This window comes from Typopeltis vanoorti, chromosome 7 (assembly GCF_054136105.1).
Source record: "Typopeltis vanoorti isolate ZY-2024b chromosome 7, IOZ_Tvanoo_1.0, whole genome shotgun sequence".
Classification (NCBI taxonomy): domain Eukaryota; kingdom Metazoa; phylum Arthropoda; class Arachnida; order Uropygi; family Thelyphonidae; genus Typopeltis; species Typopeltis vanoorti.
The window spans coordinates 123,745,233-123,760,610 of record NC_143555.1 but is presented as its reverse complement, the minus strand read 5'-3'; the positions used below and the strand labels follow the sequence as shown (position 1 = coordinate 123,760,610).

General features: G+C 33.8%; 1 protein-coding gene across 1 annotated transcript in view; it reads right to left on the bottom strand.

Annotated features, from left to right (window-relative positions):
* The window catches only part of Vps8 (vacuolar protein sorting 8), a 519,719-nt gene that overhangs the window by 181,286 nt on the left and 323,055 nt on the right, over positions 1 to 15,378 (bottom strand). The window contains exons 24-25 of the mRNA XM_090395104.1: positions 11,237 to 11,271; positions 6,405 to 6,471 (exon numbers count right to left, since the gene is read on the bottom strand). Coding sequence (XP_090251230.1) covers positions 6,405 to 6,471; positions 11,237 to 11,271 — 102 coding nt within the window. The remainder of the gene's footprint in view (positions 1 to 6,404; positions 6,472 to 11,236; positions 11,272 to 15,378) is intronic.

The following is a 15,378-nucleotide window of genomic DNA, read 5'->3' as shown; positions in this document are numbered from 1 at the left end:
AGATTCCAACATTATCAGATCTTATATTTCTATCGACTAAGGCACTTCGTACCGTGTCCATCCACCTATACCTTGGTCTTCCTCTGGGTCGTTTTCCTGCCAACCTGGCAGAGAACACTTGTTTTGCTAATCTTTCCTCACCCATTCTGTTTAAGTGACTATACCACAGACTAGCTCTGCTAACGCATTCCTGGATGCTGACAATGTCAAGTTCTTTACTAATATCCTCGTTTTTAATATGACATTGCTATTGATGCCATCTGTTCAGGCCTCTAATCTTTCTAAGGACTCTCATATCTGCAGTCTCTAGTCTTTGGTCAAGTGTTTTACTTCTGGCCCAGCTCTCAGATCCATAAGTTAAAACTGGTTTGAACACTGTCTTGTATACAGCTAATTTAGTGTTCCGACTAATTTCTCTCTTATTCCATATTAATTTATTCAATTGACTTCCCACCATACCAGCTTTGCAGATTCTGTTATCTATTTCTATATTTAATTTACCATCTTCAGTAAAAATCGTGCCTAAATAGCTGAAATGTTTTACTTGTTCCACAGGTTCTCCATTCACAACACAGTTGACATTTTCAATGATTCTGCCTATTTTCATTGTCTTTGTCTTTTTACTGCTGACCTTCATACCATATCTATTACAACAGTTATTCAATTTCAGGAAATCTTGCAGACTTGTTGCGGATTTATTTAGAAGTATAAATCATCTGCATAAAGCAAAGAGCTGACATTAACATCTCCAATTCTGATATCATGTTTACTACCACTTTCCTTCATAATGTGATCCATATAGATATAAGATCTGATAATGTTGGAGTCTTGACAGGTAACAGACTGATTTGGAGGAAAATTGTAGATAGGAAGTTAGTAATGATGTAAATTTTTCATGTAGTACTATCATATTCTGTACAACCCTTGAGGGTACATGTCAGGAATTTGATGATGATGATGATGATTTTATGCACGAAGTACTGTTGTAAAGTTTAAATAAGCAATGATCTGGGGTTTTTGGGAACGGTTTATTCCATTTGACATTAATTCTTATGGGAAAATGGTTTCAGTTTTCAAACAAATCGGCTTTCCGAACAGCCTTTAGGAACGAATTATGTTCGACAACCGAAGTTCCACTGTACAGTGACATTTAGTTCCAAATTTGTGAGTTGTAAATGAAAGAAAAAAGTACACTTTACAAAAAATCATTCAGATCAATTTCACAAATATATATAGTCTTAGTTCCAGCCTCAATGGTAACCATTTCCATCCTGGTAAACTACACCTATTCTTCTAATAAGAATCTCAAGTATTGGTTTGTCTTAGCTACTGCTAACCTTACTACCTGAAATCCCATCTAGTACTCACAAAGTTTTATAAGGTCTTTAATCAACTAAAGGCAACTTAATCTCATAAGGAAATAGCAGAACTTTTTTCCCTCAATACAGATAAATTTCACTTTATGCCTTCAATAAGCAAGGTGGTAATCAAACAACAGGAAATGATATTTATTACCACAACACTTTTACAATCGTCAATGTCACAATGAAACTCAAACCAACAAATGGTTACTAGCTAATTAGCTAGCAAGAATTCCAAATAATCCAGATCACTCTCCAAACACTTCTGACTTTCTCATCAACAATCTTTCTTATGTAAGCATGCTTATAGATCTTTGTCCACTAAGGCAATTCAGGTCAAACATTTGTTCACATTTATCTTTTAAACATAGAGAATTTTATTCAAACAAAGATGGTATTTGCATTAAAATTTAATTAATCTGTGGCAAAAAATGCTATTAGTGAAATCTGGACACAGAAGGCTTATATTCTTCATGTTATTATATGAATTGGATATGAAAAGGTTAGTTGAATCTGCTTGCTGAAAGATGTGATGTGAAGTGGGGTTATCCATATTTTTAATTAGTCAAATTCATAATAACAGAAATGTATCCATTCATCCAGTGTATGCTATACTGTTTTCAAACATAACACTTAAACCATTCACCAAAATGGACTTGCTGCTGCCTCAAGGAAATCAAGAGGTTCAGCAGGATGCAATGTATTTGTGACTAATTAGTGCAAGATTCAGTGGTTGCCACAAACCAGGGGATGTAATGGAAGATGTGGATGGGACGTATCAGCAAATTAGCACTATTGAACTCACTTGCATCACACTTTTTAGACAATGACTATAATCCCCCAAAGAATAGAAAAAATACCAAATACTCCCTGGAAATCTCCTTTTACCTAATATGCAAGACTCTAGAGTGCTTAATAAATATCAGCTCTCATGTCAAATTGGCAACTCTCATCCATTCACTTAAGGACAAACTCTCTCCTTCATCACATCCAGAAGTATATGAAGTGCCATGTACTAGTGACCTGGCTTACTATGGATAGAGAAGAACTGTTGACATCTGCCTTGGAGAATGTAAAAAATATAAGGTAGGGTCCAAACGTTTCCATCTATGGCGAGCTTAGTGTACCAGTTTTAACTCTCTACCTGCATCATTCAGTTGGTGCACTCATTTGACTAACACATGGCATGCTAAGTGGCTGTAATGTTAAAAATTGAGTACTGTGTGGGCTTTCTCCAAGTGCTACCAAACAGCGATTGGATGGTGTTTTGTAGCACTAAACAGTTTCACCTAGGAAGAGAGAGTATTGAAGATGATCCTCATGATAGTCAACCTGTGGAAGTAATGACAGGAAAATGTCTCTCTTGAAAAGAAATTGCTTGGTGAGATTTCTACTTGCTGAGATTTCTTTGAGCTGAAGGTCAAAGAAATCTCAGCAAGGTTGGGACTTTCTATAACAACTGTCTTTCGCATCATTCACAAGCATGATGAAGGTCATTGCAAGGTGGGTGCCCCGACTTCTCTCTTCAATTCAGAAGGATCATCGTGTGACCTGTTCCTATAAGTTTTTAGAGCTTTGCCAAGGAAATCAGAGAAAAGTGCTGGAATCCATTGTCACCAGGGATGAAACCATTGTCCTTTATCATGATCCTCTTTCCGAAAGGCAATGGAGTGGCACAAACCAGGCGAAGCACTGCCGAGAAAAGCCAAAGTCACTCACAGTCCACCAAGAAGATCTGGCAACAATCTTTTGGGATTGCCAGGGAATTATCTTGTTGACTTAGAGGAAAGAAATACCACCATGAATGCAGAATATTAAGCTTCACTTCTGCACAAACTGTGCAATGCCATAAAGGAGAAAAGACGAGGAATGCTGAGTCATGGTATTTGCTTTCTTCACAACAATGCTCCAGTCCATATGGCTGTTATTGCAAAGGAAGCAGTTAAAGATTGTGGCTTCCAGGAGATTGAACACCCACTTTGCAGCCCAGATCTAGCATCCCCAGTGACTACTACTGCTTCTCAAAACTGAGTAAAGATCTTCAAGGAAGAAAATGTGCAGATGAAGTGAAAGATGCAGTTTTAGACCATTTTGCAGACAAAAAGTACAGATTATTTTTTCAAGGGCATAGAAATGTTAATTCAAAGATGTGAAAAGTGTGTTGAAGTAAAGGGAGATTATGTTGCAAAGTGACATAATTGTTTTTTTTTCTATCAGGCCAGAAACTTTTTTCTATCAGTTAGTCAGGCCAGAAACTTATGAAATCACCCTCATACATTCACCACTATCATTATGGCAAGTCGGGACTGGCAGACCATGCTTTGATATCCTTTTGCACAGGATCAGATGGAAGAAATCAAAAGCTCTACACAGGAGAGAGAGACTGTTTTTGGAAACATTAAACACAGATTTTAAAATCTGGGAGACAGTCATTTTAAGATCAACTTCAGATTTGTTTTTCTCTCTCCCTCTCTATCCAACAACGTATAGTGCCAATTAGGACTTTAGTTCCTTGCACTGTCGAATTACGAATGTGGTTTTGTGTAGTGACAAACTGTGTTTGTTCTCTGAATATGTTTGGCAAGTAAGTGAAATAAATAATAATTATTTCTTTTATATTATATGTTGTGAATAATATAATAAGATAATCATAAGAAAACTTATTTCTTTGTGCAAGTCGAAATTTTAAACAACTAGGAGTTAACAATGACAGCTAAGCAGCAATGACATGTATCAAGAGATAGAGGAGGCCAATAGTAGATATTTTGCGATCTCACAGCTTTTAAAATCCAGAATACTATCAAGAAAATCCAAAGAAAAAGCTCCAAGTTACCTATACCTGATGTCAATCTATAGCCGTGAAACATAGTCAACAATAACAGAGCAATATAACAGAAAACTTATTACATTTGAAAGAACAATAGAGAGAAAGATTTTTGGACCACCTTCCAATCAAAATATTGGACTAAAACATAGCATGAATTTAAGACATAATAAGGAATTATGAAACATGTTTCAAATACCCAACATGCTATCATTTATAAGGAGGAGAATCATACTGAGTAGTGTTGCCATGTTTGGAGAGCAGATGGCTAGTTGATCAAACAAGTACTTAAAAATACAATGGACAAAAATGGTGAATACTTTCTGGATGATTACTTTACTCCAGATGCAGTCTATGATAGAAACAGATGAAGCAGAATTAGATCTAAATGATCCACTATGATTACAACATGATTACATAGGATGTTCTGGTTTGATATGCTTAGAATTTTATGTAAAGAGTGGGTTAATAAATTCATGATTTAGCATAGAATGTTTATGCATATCTTAGAACTGTTTCATGGATATCATGATAGATAATTTTTTCAGGTGTTGATTAGTACCATATTTTTATCTGGAACAGATGGCAATATGCAGTCTCTTATGAAGATATTCAATGTATACAGTTCATTTAAAATAGCAGCTACATAAGGGCCTGAATATTTAGCATGTGTTATGGGTGTGGTTTTGGAACAATGGCAATTGTTGTATTGGAATGCATACAGCTGTATGTTTATCTATGACTGCTAATGAAAATAAGTCATTAGCAGCAGTGTAGTTGTGGCTGGAGAGAACAACCTTTTTCAAAAACCTGAGATTCTATCATTTATAAGAAGGAAGAGAATTGAGTGGTTTGGCCTTTTGGATAACAAATGGCCTGATTAAACAAGTGCTTACAAATAAAACAAACAAGAAAAGACCTACAGGAAGACCTGAACATGATGGATGGATGAGGTAGTAATGAAAGAACTAAAACAGCTGGATGACCACTTTACTCCAGATGCTATAACAGAAACCTTGTGATGACAGCATTAGATTAAATGATCAATTAAGCTATTTGAGTGAATTAGCAGGTCTCATATGAAGAGTTTTCCTCCCACAAACTTGAGTTTTTCATCTTCTGAAACAGGCAAACTGGCCTGATGAGTATGTTCTTTAGGCCACTTTGGAATTATAATTGAGTTAATTAAGTTGAAATTCCAAAACAACAATATTCCATTATATCGTCTGCATTCTGGATGCCAATGTGAATTTTGAAACTGGGTCTCAGTTTTTTTTTCCCTCTGTAACACGTGAGTGGACAGACCTTGATCCTAAAACCATGCAACTAATTCTAGGATATTACAGGTCTCCATTCTTTTACCTCTCTTTCTCTCTCTTTCTTTTCCCCTTCTTTTTCTTCTTCTGTTTGTATATTAATGTAACTGACTGCAAACCCAATCCACAGTTCTGTTAATGACAGTGCTTTGCAATCTTCATTCAATAAATTCATTGAATTGGCCTGCTACTTCAACTAATCCTGCTTAATCTATTATCTGTTTCTAATTTTCTCTCACTAAAACTTCTATCAAAATTGCTAGAATATTTCACAGATTCACTACTAAGAATGTAGTTGATGTTCTGTTTTCCTTTCTACTTTTGTAGTTTGATCTTTTTATTGAGTTTCATATCATATTAGTTAAAAGAGTCTGATTAATCTGGTTAAAGTCTTTAAGATTTATAATGGATTTACTGAAGAATATAACAGCATCTGCATAAAGTACTAAACTGATCTTAATATCTCAAATTTTGATAATATCAATTTCTTTAATAACATGATCCATATAACAGTGGAACTAGCACTGAACTAATAGTTTCTAATTACTTTGTTGAAAATACTAATTAGTTACAACCTGGATTTGTATTCAAAGATATTTATATCCATTTAAAATAAGTAGGCTACAGTTAGAACATGGTATATACTAATTCTAGCCCACAGAAGTTATCTAAATAAAAACATTTGTCTCAAAGACAGGAAGTAAAGGAGCAATTAACACTAAGTACAAAACATGATATGCTATACAGAGAAGAAAGAAATAATATGGCTTGTTTCTTCACATTACACCATGAATAGAGATTAAAACAATTTTAAGATTATCATTTATGCTCATGATTAAAAATGTGAATACTTAAATATACTCATTTTTACCAATAAACAAACAGTATTTATGGTTAACTCACAGAAAATCCTTCACTCTCAACCATAACTTGAAGAAGAATATCTACAATTCTTTGCTTCTGAGATATTCTAAAATGAAAAATAATCAGAATTCTAGTTGAGTTGTTACATACAACACATGATAAACAACTTGTATTGATAGCATTTTCAGTCTGCAGTGAATGAAACTTGAAGAAAAAAGTAATATCACAATAAATCAATATAACACACACACACCAGTGTCAATAAACATTTCTTCAAAATTTTTCTCTAAATTTCATCAATCTTGCTTTAAAATGCCTTTCAGGAACATAGAAACCAATAATGATTAATTAAATATAATACTGTTAAAAATAAATGTTCATTATATACTAGCTTCTCTAATTCTCCCCCCCCCCCATAAATATAATCCTTTAATGTATACACACAATGCATATGGTGTGACTTTCTGATCTAATTTTTTGATAAAATAGATCTTATAGTACACTAGAGTGAAGAAAAAATAAACTTAATACTATTAGTATGTACTTCTAAAACATACAGTTGCTAAACTTTTATTTTTAGCTTTGAAAAGAAATTGTTTGCATAAATATATGCTTTTTAGCTGTTAAGTCACTGATTTCCTGCTGTTTCTATTTCCACTGTGCTGCTTTGTTTTTGATAGGGGAAAGCACATGTGGCAATATAAAGAAGGTCTTCTGTGCGTAACTAAATGTGCTTGCTTCTGAAAATAAGGCTGCCTCATTTGCAGTTATAAAGGACCATATTAATTACTAGCAGCAAACTATCTGGCATTTTCTTTTTAAATTCTTAATAAATAGTTTTAAATCTGACTGTTCTTAAAATATTTTCCATCTTACAAATTTCAGTCAGATTTTCAAATTTTCATTCTTAGATTCAGCATGTAGACAAAGTATTTTTATAACTCGTAGAAAAATTATTTTTTAGTACTTTTTTTCCCAGTTTCTAATAGTAAAAAATTGAAAATGGCAAAATGTCTTACTTACAATGAGAAAGAAACATTTTTTTAGCTTGTTATCTATTCTTGTTGTTGATGAAAGATACTGATATTTATTGCGATGAAACAGAATATGAGGAACATTATCACAAAACTTACTTTTAGGTGAATGAATTTTTTTAATGAAAATGATGATGATGATAGCAGTAACTAGTATATAAATAATGTTTTGATATTTTTTGTAGCTGCAAGCAAAAAAAATTCTTTTTTTTTTGCTGGCATCCCAAGTTTTAATGCATCAACATTCAAGAAACCATGACCGAAGCAATCAAGTCCATACAGTAACTCTGAACATTTACTATGCACTTTATCAACTGACATAGTGAATGGGCTAAAAAGATCTGCATAATATCAATTTCTTTAATAATGATCCATATAACAGTGGAACTAGCACTGAACTAATATTTTCTAATTACTTTGAAAATTGGAATTTCTGGCATTAATATGTATATCTCTGCTCTTTCCAGTCAAATTGAATGATTCAATAATGTTCTGTGATCAAAGTTTTTGCATCTAGATGTTTTAATAGAATTACTGGAATGAAAATGAATTATGAGCAGGCATTTTTCCAGCTGAGAATTTAAAAATTCCATTGGATATTATCATTACAGCAGCTTCTGCAGAGTCAGAAGCTCAGTGGGAGGCCACTTGACTAGTGTTGTGTCCTACTTTCTTAATTTCTTATCAATATACGCATTCTACAATAAATCTTTCCTAGGGTGTCACATGGTACTACCGAAACACAAAGGAATTGCCTCAGGGTTGAGCCAAATCCAGGGTGTCAAAGGTTCTGAAATCTTACCTCTCTTAAAGCTCTAAGAAAATTTATATTTTAACACTGCGCCACCTAGAACCATTAGATTAAGAAAGAGAAATCTTAATCCAGAAATGAATTTACAGATGTACACTAATGACCAATGGTTTGCAATCGTGACCTAAGCTACAACCTATTTCCTCCCGCTTAGATTCATACTTTTTTGTGAGTGGTGCATCAAATTCTAAACACAGGCAATTTGATTTAAAGATAGCAAAAGGTTTATTGAACACATTAGTTATCATACAATACAAAGAACATTCAATCAAAACAGTGCTAAGCAAATTAATTCACATGCATCTCCCAGTAATATAAGATTATCAAAGAAACAATTCCTATATAAGATTACGAACCTAGTAGTAGTCTTAGGCAACAATATTAACATGAATTTTCAAGATTTAACTTAATACCCAAAAATAGATTACCTTAATATTCACTTAAAACATAGATATTAACTCAACACATCCAAGAGATATCTCACTTTCTTCTAACTTATATTAACGTGCTACAGTCCTGTCTTATCTTAATCAAAATTCTCAGTTTACAATTAGTTTATTATCCTTATACATAATACTAGACAAACAACTTTCAACTTTACCGTACACATGGTCTTCTTATACTTGTTCTTTATACGATTTTCCTTCAGTCATTGCTATGGGCATGTATTTCTCCGGTCAGTGGTAGGTCCACACGTTTCTAGCATATCAAGCCTATTCCAGGGACTTTGTTGGCGTCTGGCGATTCTGTTTCTGCAAAGTTCGCTACCGAGACACTGAGCCTTTTCCATGGATTGCCTTTCTTCAGTATAGATATATTTTCTTCCATCATAAGGCTTGGGGTACGTAACCTTTTTTAACTGATACGCGGCATTTCCGACTATTACCTACGGGAGTCCGAGCAGAGCTCCCCGCTGACCCTTCGTCTAGACATTATCGAAGAGAGACACTCCTTACTGCACAAAACCAAAAAAAAACTTAAGAGCCCTGTGTGTGTGTGTGTGTGGGGGGGGGGGTCCTAACTCTTTTATACTATCTCCCTACCGGCATTCCTTGTAACCTTCATTGTTCACCCGTCGCGTAGAATTCTCCCCACGTGGGTCTTGCTTCATAGCATTTAATTTCGTTTTGACCGCTTACCACTCCACGTGTAGTGTGCAACTGATAGCGCCTGGGGCGACCTTTTATTCCAGTGACGTGCCCTTGCACTTTGACCTATTGTTCACATTAACTTACATGTAAGTCTTACAACAATTCATTGTATTATCTATTTTTTAAAAATTATTATATATTTACAAAGTATCACTGACGTTAGACAATCTAGTAAGAATCCTTTCATTTAATTATTCACAATTTCCTTTCTTTGTAATAATATATTCTACATTTGTCCAGATATACATGTAACACATACTTGGATGCAAGTATATTCTTTTTAGGATTTTGCTTGTTAAATGATGATAAAAATGAAATTCTTAAGAGTTTCAATTAATCAAAATTTAACACTAGCAACTTGTTTATCTAATTTAAATTCATTTCTGCTTTCCATACTCACAACACATTCCAGTAATGTGTTCCACTCATCCACCACTCTCCATTAAAAAAAATCTATGCCTCATACGGGTAGTCTCATTCTTCTCCACTCTTTATAATCCCCTCGTTGTTCACCCGTAGCGAAGTTAGTCTTGCAAAATCCCTTCACTCAAATAAATGCCTCTATTGTATCATAACTATTCCTCCTATCCATCAAATTGCAATTGATATTCTTCAAACCTTTCCACATGACCAATAGACCAGACCAAATACTGCATTGTTCATTCATTATATATATCACAGCTTTATTCAGGTCAACCAGTGATAGATGATTTGCAAGTCACTGGTTCTTCAAGGCAGAAAATTGAAATTTCAAAATTAATTTTACTGAACAGATGACTATATGAAGAAAGTATGACATGCATACATAACCATTTGTGATCTCTTCAGTGTTGAAGAATATTTTTGGAACATTCTTATTATCAATTTTTATACTATGCTGTTAGTTTGACATCAGTGACATCACAAAGGCCACTATCTGGTTTCCAGAGCGGAGTTTCCAATTTATCTAAGTCTGACCTCCCCAGTGAGGGTGATGGTCTATACTGAACAATAATCAGATGAATAAAAAGTCTCAAAGATTTTCCTACTTGGTGTAGTTGTAGTACTAAAGGACATGATGTTCAAATGACTGAGGGGAGGATGTTTCATGAGAGAGATAAAACTTGGATGAGAATGTGATCTGAATTACCACCAAGTCATCTTTAATAATGTATCTGAAAGAACTAGTTAAGATCCAGAATGTGGATTAGTTTACTGGGTATTCTGGTTGGGAAAATGAACAATTGGCTTAAGGCCATTGTTTATACCAAATACATCAGTTTTTTTTTCCAGCTTAGTCAGTGGAATTGGACTACAGAACTGGGGAGTGATGAGAAAGATAATATATAATTAAGCAAGGAAATCTTAAGTTAAGGAAGATCAAAAAGGGAAGATTCAAAATTAGGTATCTGCTGGCAAAGAATACTGGATCACAGAAGCATGGGTACCATCCTAGTGGCAGACAGGGGAATCATACAATGTGCAGTTTGAGCTGCAGGCCATGGTTGCAGTGGCAGTGATTTGAAGTTCAGTCAAAAACAGAAGATCTGGTTTACATCACTAATTTACATTATGCTCATATTACAAATGTGATGTGAATTACAAAAATGAATAATAAAAAAAAAACAGCTTTTAAAAAAAAAATTGAACCCTCTTATAACAAATCATTAAATCATTTGCAATTTACAGAACATACACCAGAATTTTAACCTCAGAATGAAGTAAAGGAAGATGAAATATCAGCATATAATTTTACTTCCTTCTATTTTTTTTTCCCTTTTTTAAATTCTTCATGATGTTTCTTATATTTTTTTTAAAAGAGATAAATTCATAATTTCTATCCAAATCTAATATCTGCACAAAAGATTATTTAACTACAAATTTTGACTGACTTACCCCGTTTCAGTATTAAATTCTGGCTCTTCAAAAGCCTAGAAATAATTACAGTTTTAATATATCACTACATAATACAAAAACACAAATCATTCACAGTAAATCATAATGAATTATTACTATTATTATATTTTATTTGAAAAAGCATTTGACAAAGTTAAAAGAAGAATTTTATTTAGCATATTAAAAGAAAAACAAATACCAAATAATATTCTAAAAGCTATCATAACTATATATGAAAACAATCAAATACAAATAAGATTAAATCATGAGCTATCTTATATAAGAGAGATAAACCAAGGAGTCCGACAAGGATGTCCTCTTTCAGCAACTCTTTTTAATATTTATCTAAATGAAATAATAAAATAGAATAAAAATTTCCATCAAGGTATTAAACTTCCTCCTACTCAAAACTTAAGCACTCTCCTTTTTGCTGATGACCAAATCATAATTACAAATTCTGAAGATAACTTACAGAAAGATATTTTAGATCTAAATGAGATATCCAAAGATTATGGTATGATAATATCAACAGAAAAATCAAAAACTATGGCCTTTAAAGGACAAGATCCAGCAAGAACTAAAATAGTAATAGATAACAAGATCTTAGAACAGGTGAATTCATTTAACTACCTAGGATGTACGATCACATATGGAAATGAAAAAGATATAAATGTAAAAATTGCAAAATATTTAAAAATAACAGGTGTAATTAACTCTATATTTAAACCAAACCTAGTACCAAAACAAACCAGACTAAAAGTATACAATACATTAGCCATACCAGTCCTCTTGTATGGAAGTGAAATCTGAACAATAAAACAAAGATTAATAACAGCTGAAATGAAGTTTATGAGAAAAACTGCAAAGTATACTCTATTTGATCACAAAAGAAATGAAGAAATTATGAAAGAATTAAACCAAGAATCAGTAATAGAAAAAATTAAAAAATATAAACATAAATGGATGGAACACATTGAAAGAATGAAAACAGAAAGATTACCAAAACAAGCCTTAAATTACAAACCATTAGGAAAAAGAAAACCAGGACATCCTGTTAAGAGATTCAACGATGATTTCTAAGGCCAAAACAGGCCATTCTGGGTCTAAATCCTTGACAAGCATGATAATGATGATGATGATATTTTATTTTTACAAAATAAAACATTCAATTTATTTAAACGCATGGATAGGCTTATGTGTTCGTCACACATGCTGAATTGGATTTAAACGGTATTGATGTGAACACAGATTGATAAGAAAATAACTATTTATTAACTTAAAAGCTAATATTTTGCTGGTATTATATCCAGCATCTTCAGAGCACAGAAACAAAGTTTGTTACAAATGCGAGACAACCACAATTTGGTGTAACAGTGGGGCTAGTATAAGTAATTGCAGCGTGCAACACTAAAGTCCTAATACGGCACCTTTTAAATTAAAAAAAAAAACAGTAGTCCAAAGTTTTGAAAAAAATATAATAGTCCTTGAAAGTTTTGAAAAATAGTAGTCCAAAATTTTGAAAAAAATAAAATAAAATAAATTAAAATTAAAATAAATAAATATTAATTTGGTCTTAGGATGACTGTCTCCCAAATCTTTGGTAGATTTATGCAGCCATATTTAAGGTTTGGAGTATGTTTTATGGCTTCTGTTGATTCCAGGAACAACCTCTCTGACTTGTAGAAGCTTCTGTGCAGTACTTTTGTTTTTTTTCAATTGATCCTGTGTGCTGGGGTATCCAAAGCATGGTCTGCCAGATCCGACTTGCCATAGCGAAAGTGCTGGATATATTAAAAAAAATTTTTTTTTTAAATATCAGCGAAATATTAGCTTTTAAGTTAATAAATAATTATTTTCTTATCAATCTGTGTTCGCATCAATACTGTTTAAATCCAATTCAACATTCAATTTATTTATTCTGAAAAATAAACAATCCTAAATATAGTTGGATGGTATATGAACAAGGTCAATAATTTATTATATCATTACTTATCAGAAACTAGCTCCATATGTGAGAGATGTATAAAGGAAATATTTTCAGATCATTATTTAGTAGTTTCTAAAACAGAAATAATAAAAAATGGAGAAAAGAAGTAAATAAATAAATAAATAGAACAAGTATACAAAGTATATCTATTACAAGAAGAAAGCATTAGATGCTATAGCAATTATGATTAACAGATTACCAGAAAGAAGCCAAAATTAATGAAGACAGCCTCTGAAATACTTGGAAAGAAAAATAAATATTAAAAAGAAAAACCAGTAGCATACAAATCATTCATTCAAAAACAAACAAAGGAAACAGAATACACAGAAATATAGCTAAAATCAAAAGAAAGCTCATTAAGATTTTTGAATAGATTTATTAATAAAATAGAAAAAGATATTCAAGGAAGACAAGACATAGCCTACAAAATATTAAGGAAATTAAACAATGAAGAAAGAGATACAGCACAAATCAACATAATATAAGAGAAACAATGGATACAACATTATATAAGAATTTATAGTAGAGCCAAATTTAACAGAACATAACAATGAAGAAATCAGTACTAATATAGAACCAATTAAGAACTAAAAGAAGCAATAAAGGTATCAAAAAATAGAAAATCAACCAGATAAGATGGTATAAATACAGAGCATTCAAAGTATGATTGGTCCATCGGATTAAATCCATCAGTCAAAAGCTAGAGTATATGTATATTTAATAAAGGAGATATAGATGACTGTGGAAATTACAGAGGAATATGTTTATTAAATCTTCTTATTCTTCTGCAGCTTCTCCCACTTAAGTGGGGTCACTGTTGATAATGAGTCTCCTCCACACCTTCCTGTCTTGGGCTGTCACCACATCCAAGTTCTTCATCCTCAAGTCCTCTTCTACCAGCTCCCTCAATCTCTTCTTTGGCCGCCTACGCTTCCACCTTCCTTGCACATCCATCTGCATGACCCTTCTTCCCACATATTCGTCCTCCCTCCTCATCACATGACCAAACCATCTCACAACCTTGCCTCCTGCATTTTCGCTCCTAAGTTCGTAACTTTCACTGTTCCCCTGACATAGTCATTTCTCAGACGATCCTTTCTGGTCACACTGCACATCCACCTAAACATTCTCATCTCTGCTACTTCCATCCTGCTGATGTTATTTTTCCTCAGGGCCACAGTTTCTATAGCATATGTCATAGCTGGCCTCACTACTGTCCTATAGATTTTGCCTTTCAGATTGATCGGCATCCTCTTATCGCATAACACTCCAGCCATCTCCCTCCAGTTCCTCCAACCCGCTTGTATCCTGCATCCCACTTCCTTCTCAGCTCCTCCATCTTCTTCCACTGTTGAACCTAAGTATCTAAACTCTCTCACCTTCCTGATGACATTTCCTTCCAGCTCCAGATCTGCCTCCTGTCCACTGTGCAACAGATATACTGTCTTACTTCTGCTCAGTCTCATACCTCTCTCTTCCAGTACTTTTCTCCATCTTTCCAGTTTAGTTCCTGCTTCTTCTCTTGAATCTGCACACAGCAAGATGTTATCTGCATACAATATTGTCCAAGGCGCATCTTCTCTCACCTCCTCTGTTACCACCTCCATCACAATATTAAACAGAAACGGACTTAATGCTGACCCTTGATGCAAGCCAACTGTTACTTGAAAACTTTCTGTCTGTCCCAGACAGGTCCGAACACTTGTCTTCACATTTCTGTACATTTCCCGCACCAACCTGACATATTTCTCCGGAACCTTCTTCTCCCTCAGACACCTCCAGACTTCTTGCCTTGGCACTCTATCGTATACTTTCTCCAGATCAATAAATGCCAGATGTAGCTCCCTTTGTTTCTCTCGATACTTTTCCATCATCTGCCGTAACCCAAAGATAGCATCTGTTGTTGATCTACCAGGCATGAAGCCAAATTGTTCCTTTGCAATCTCCACCTCCTTCCTCAATCTACCATCAAGAACCCTTTCTAGGATTTTCATTGTGTGGGACATCAACTTTATTCCTCTGTAATTTTTACAGTTTTGTGCATCCTCTTTACCCTTGTAGATGGGGACAAGAATACTCTCCCTCCATTCCTTGGGTATATTTTCCTGTTGGCAAACTTTCATGAACAGGAACCACAGCAGGTCAATTCCCTCTT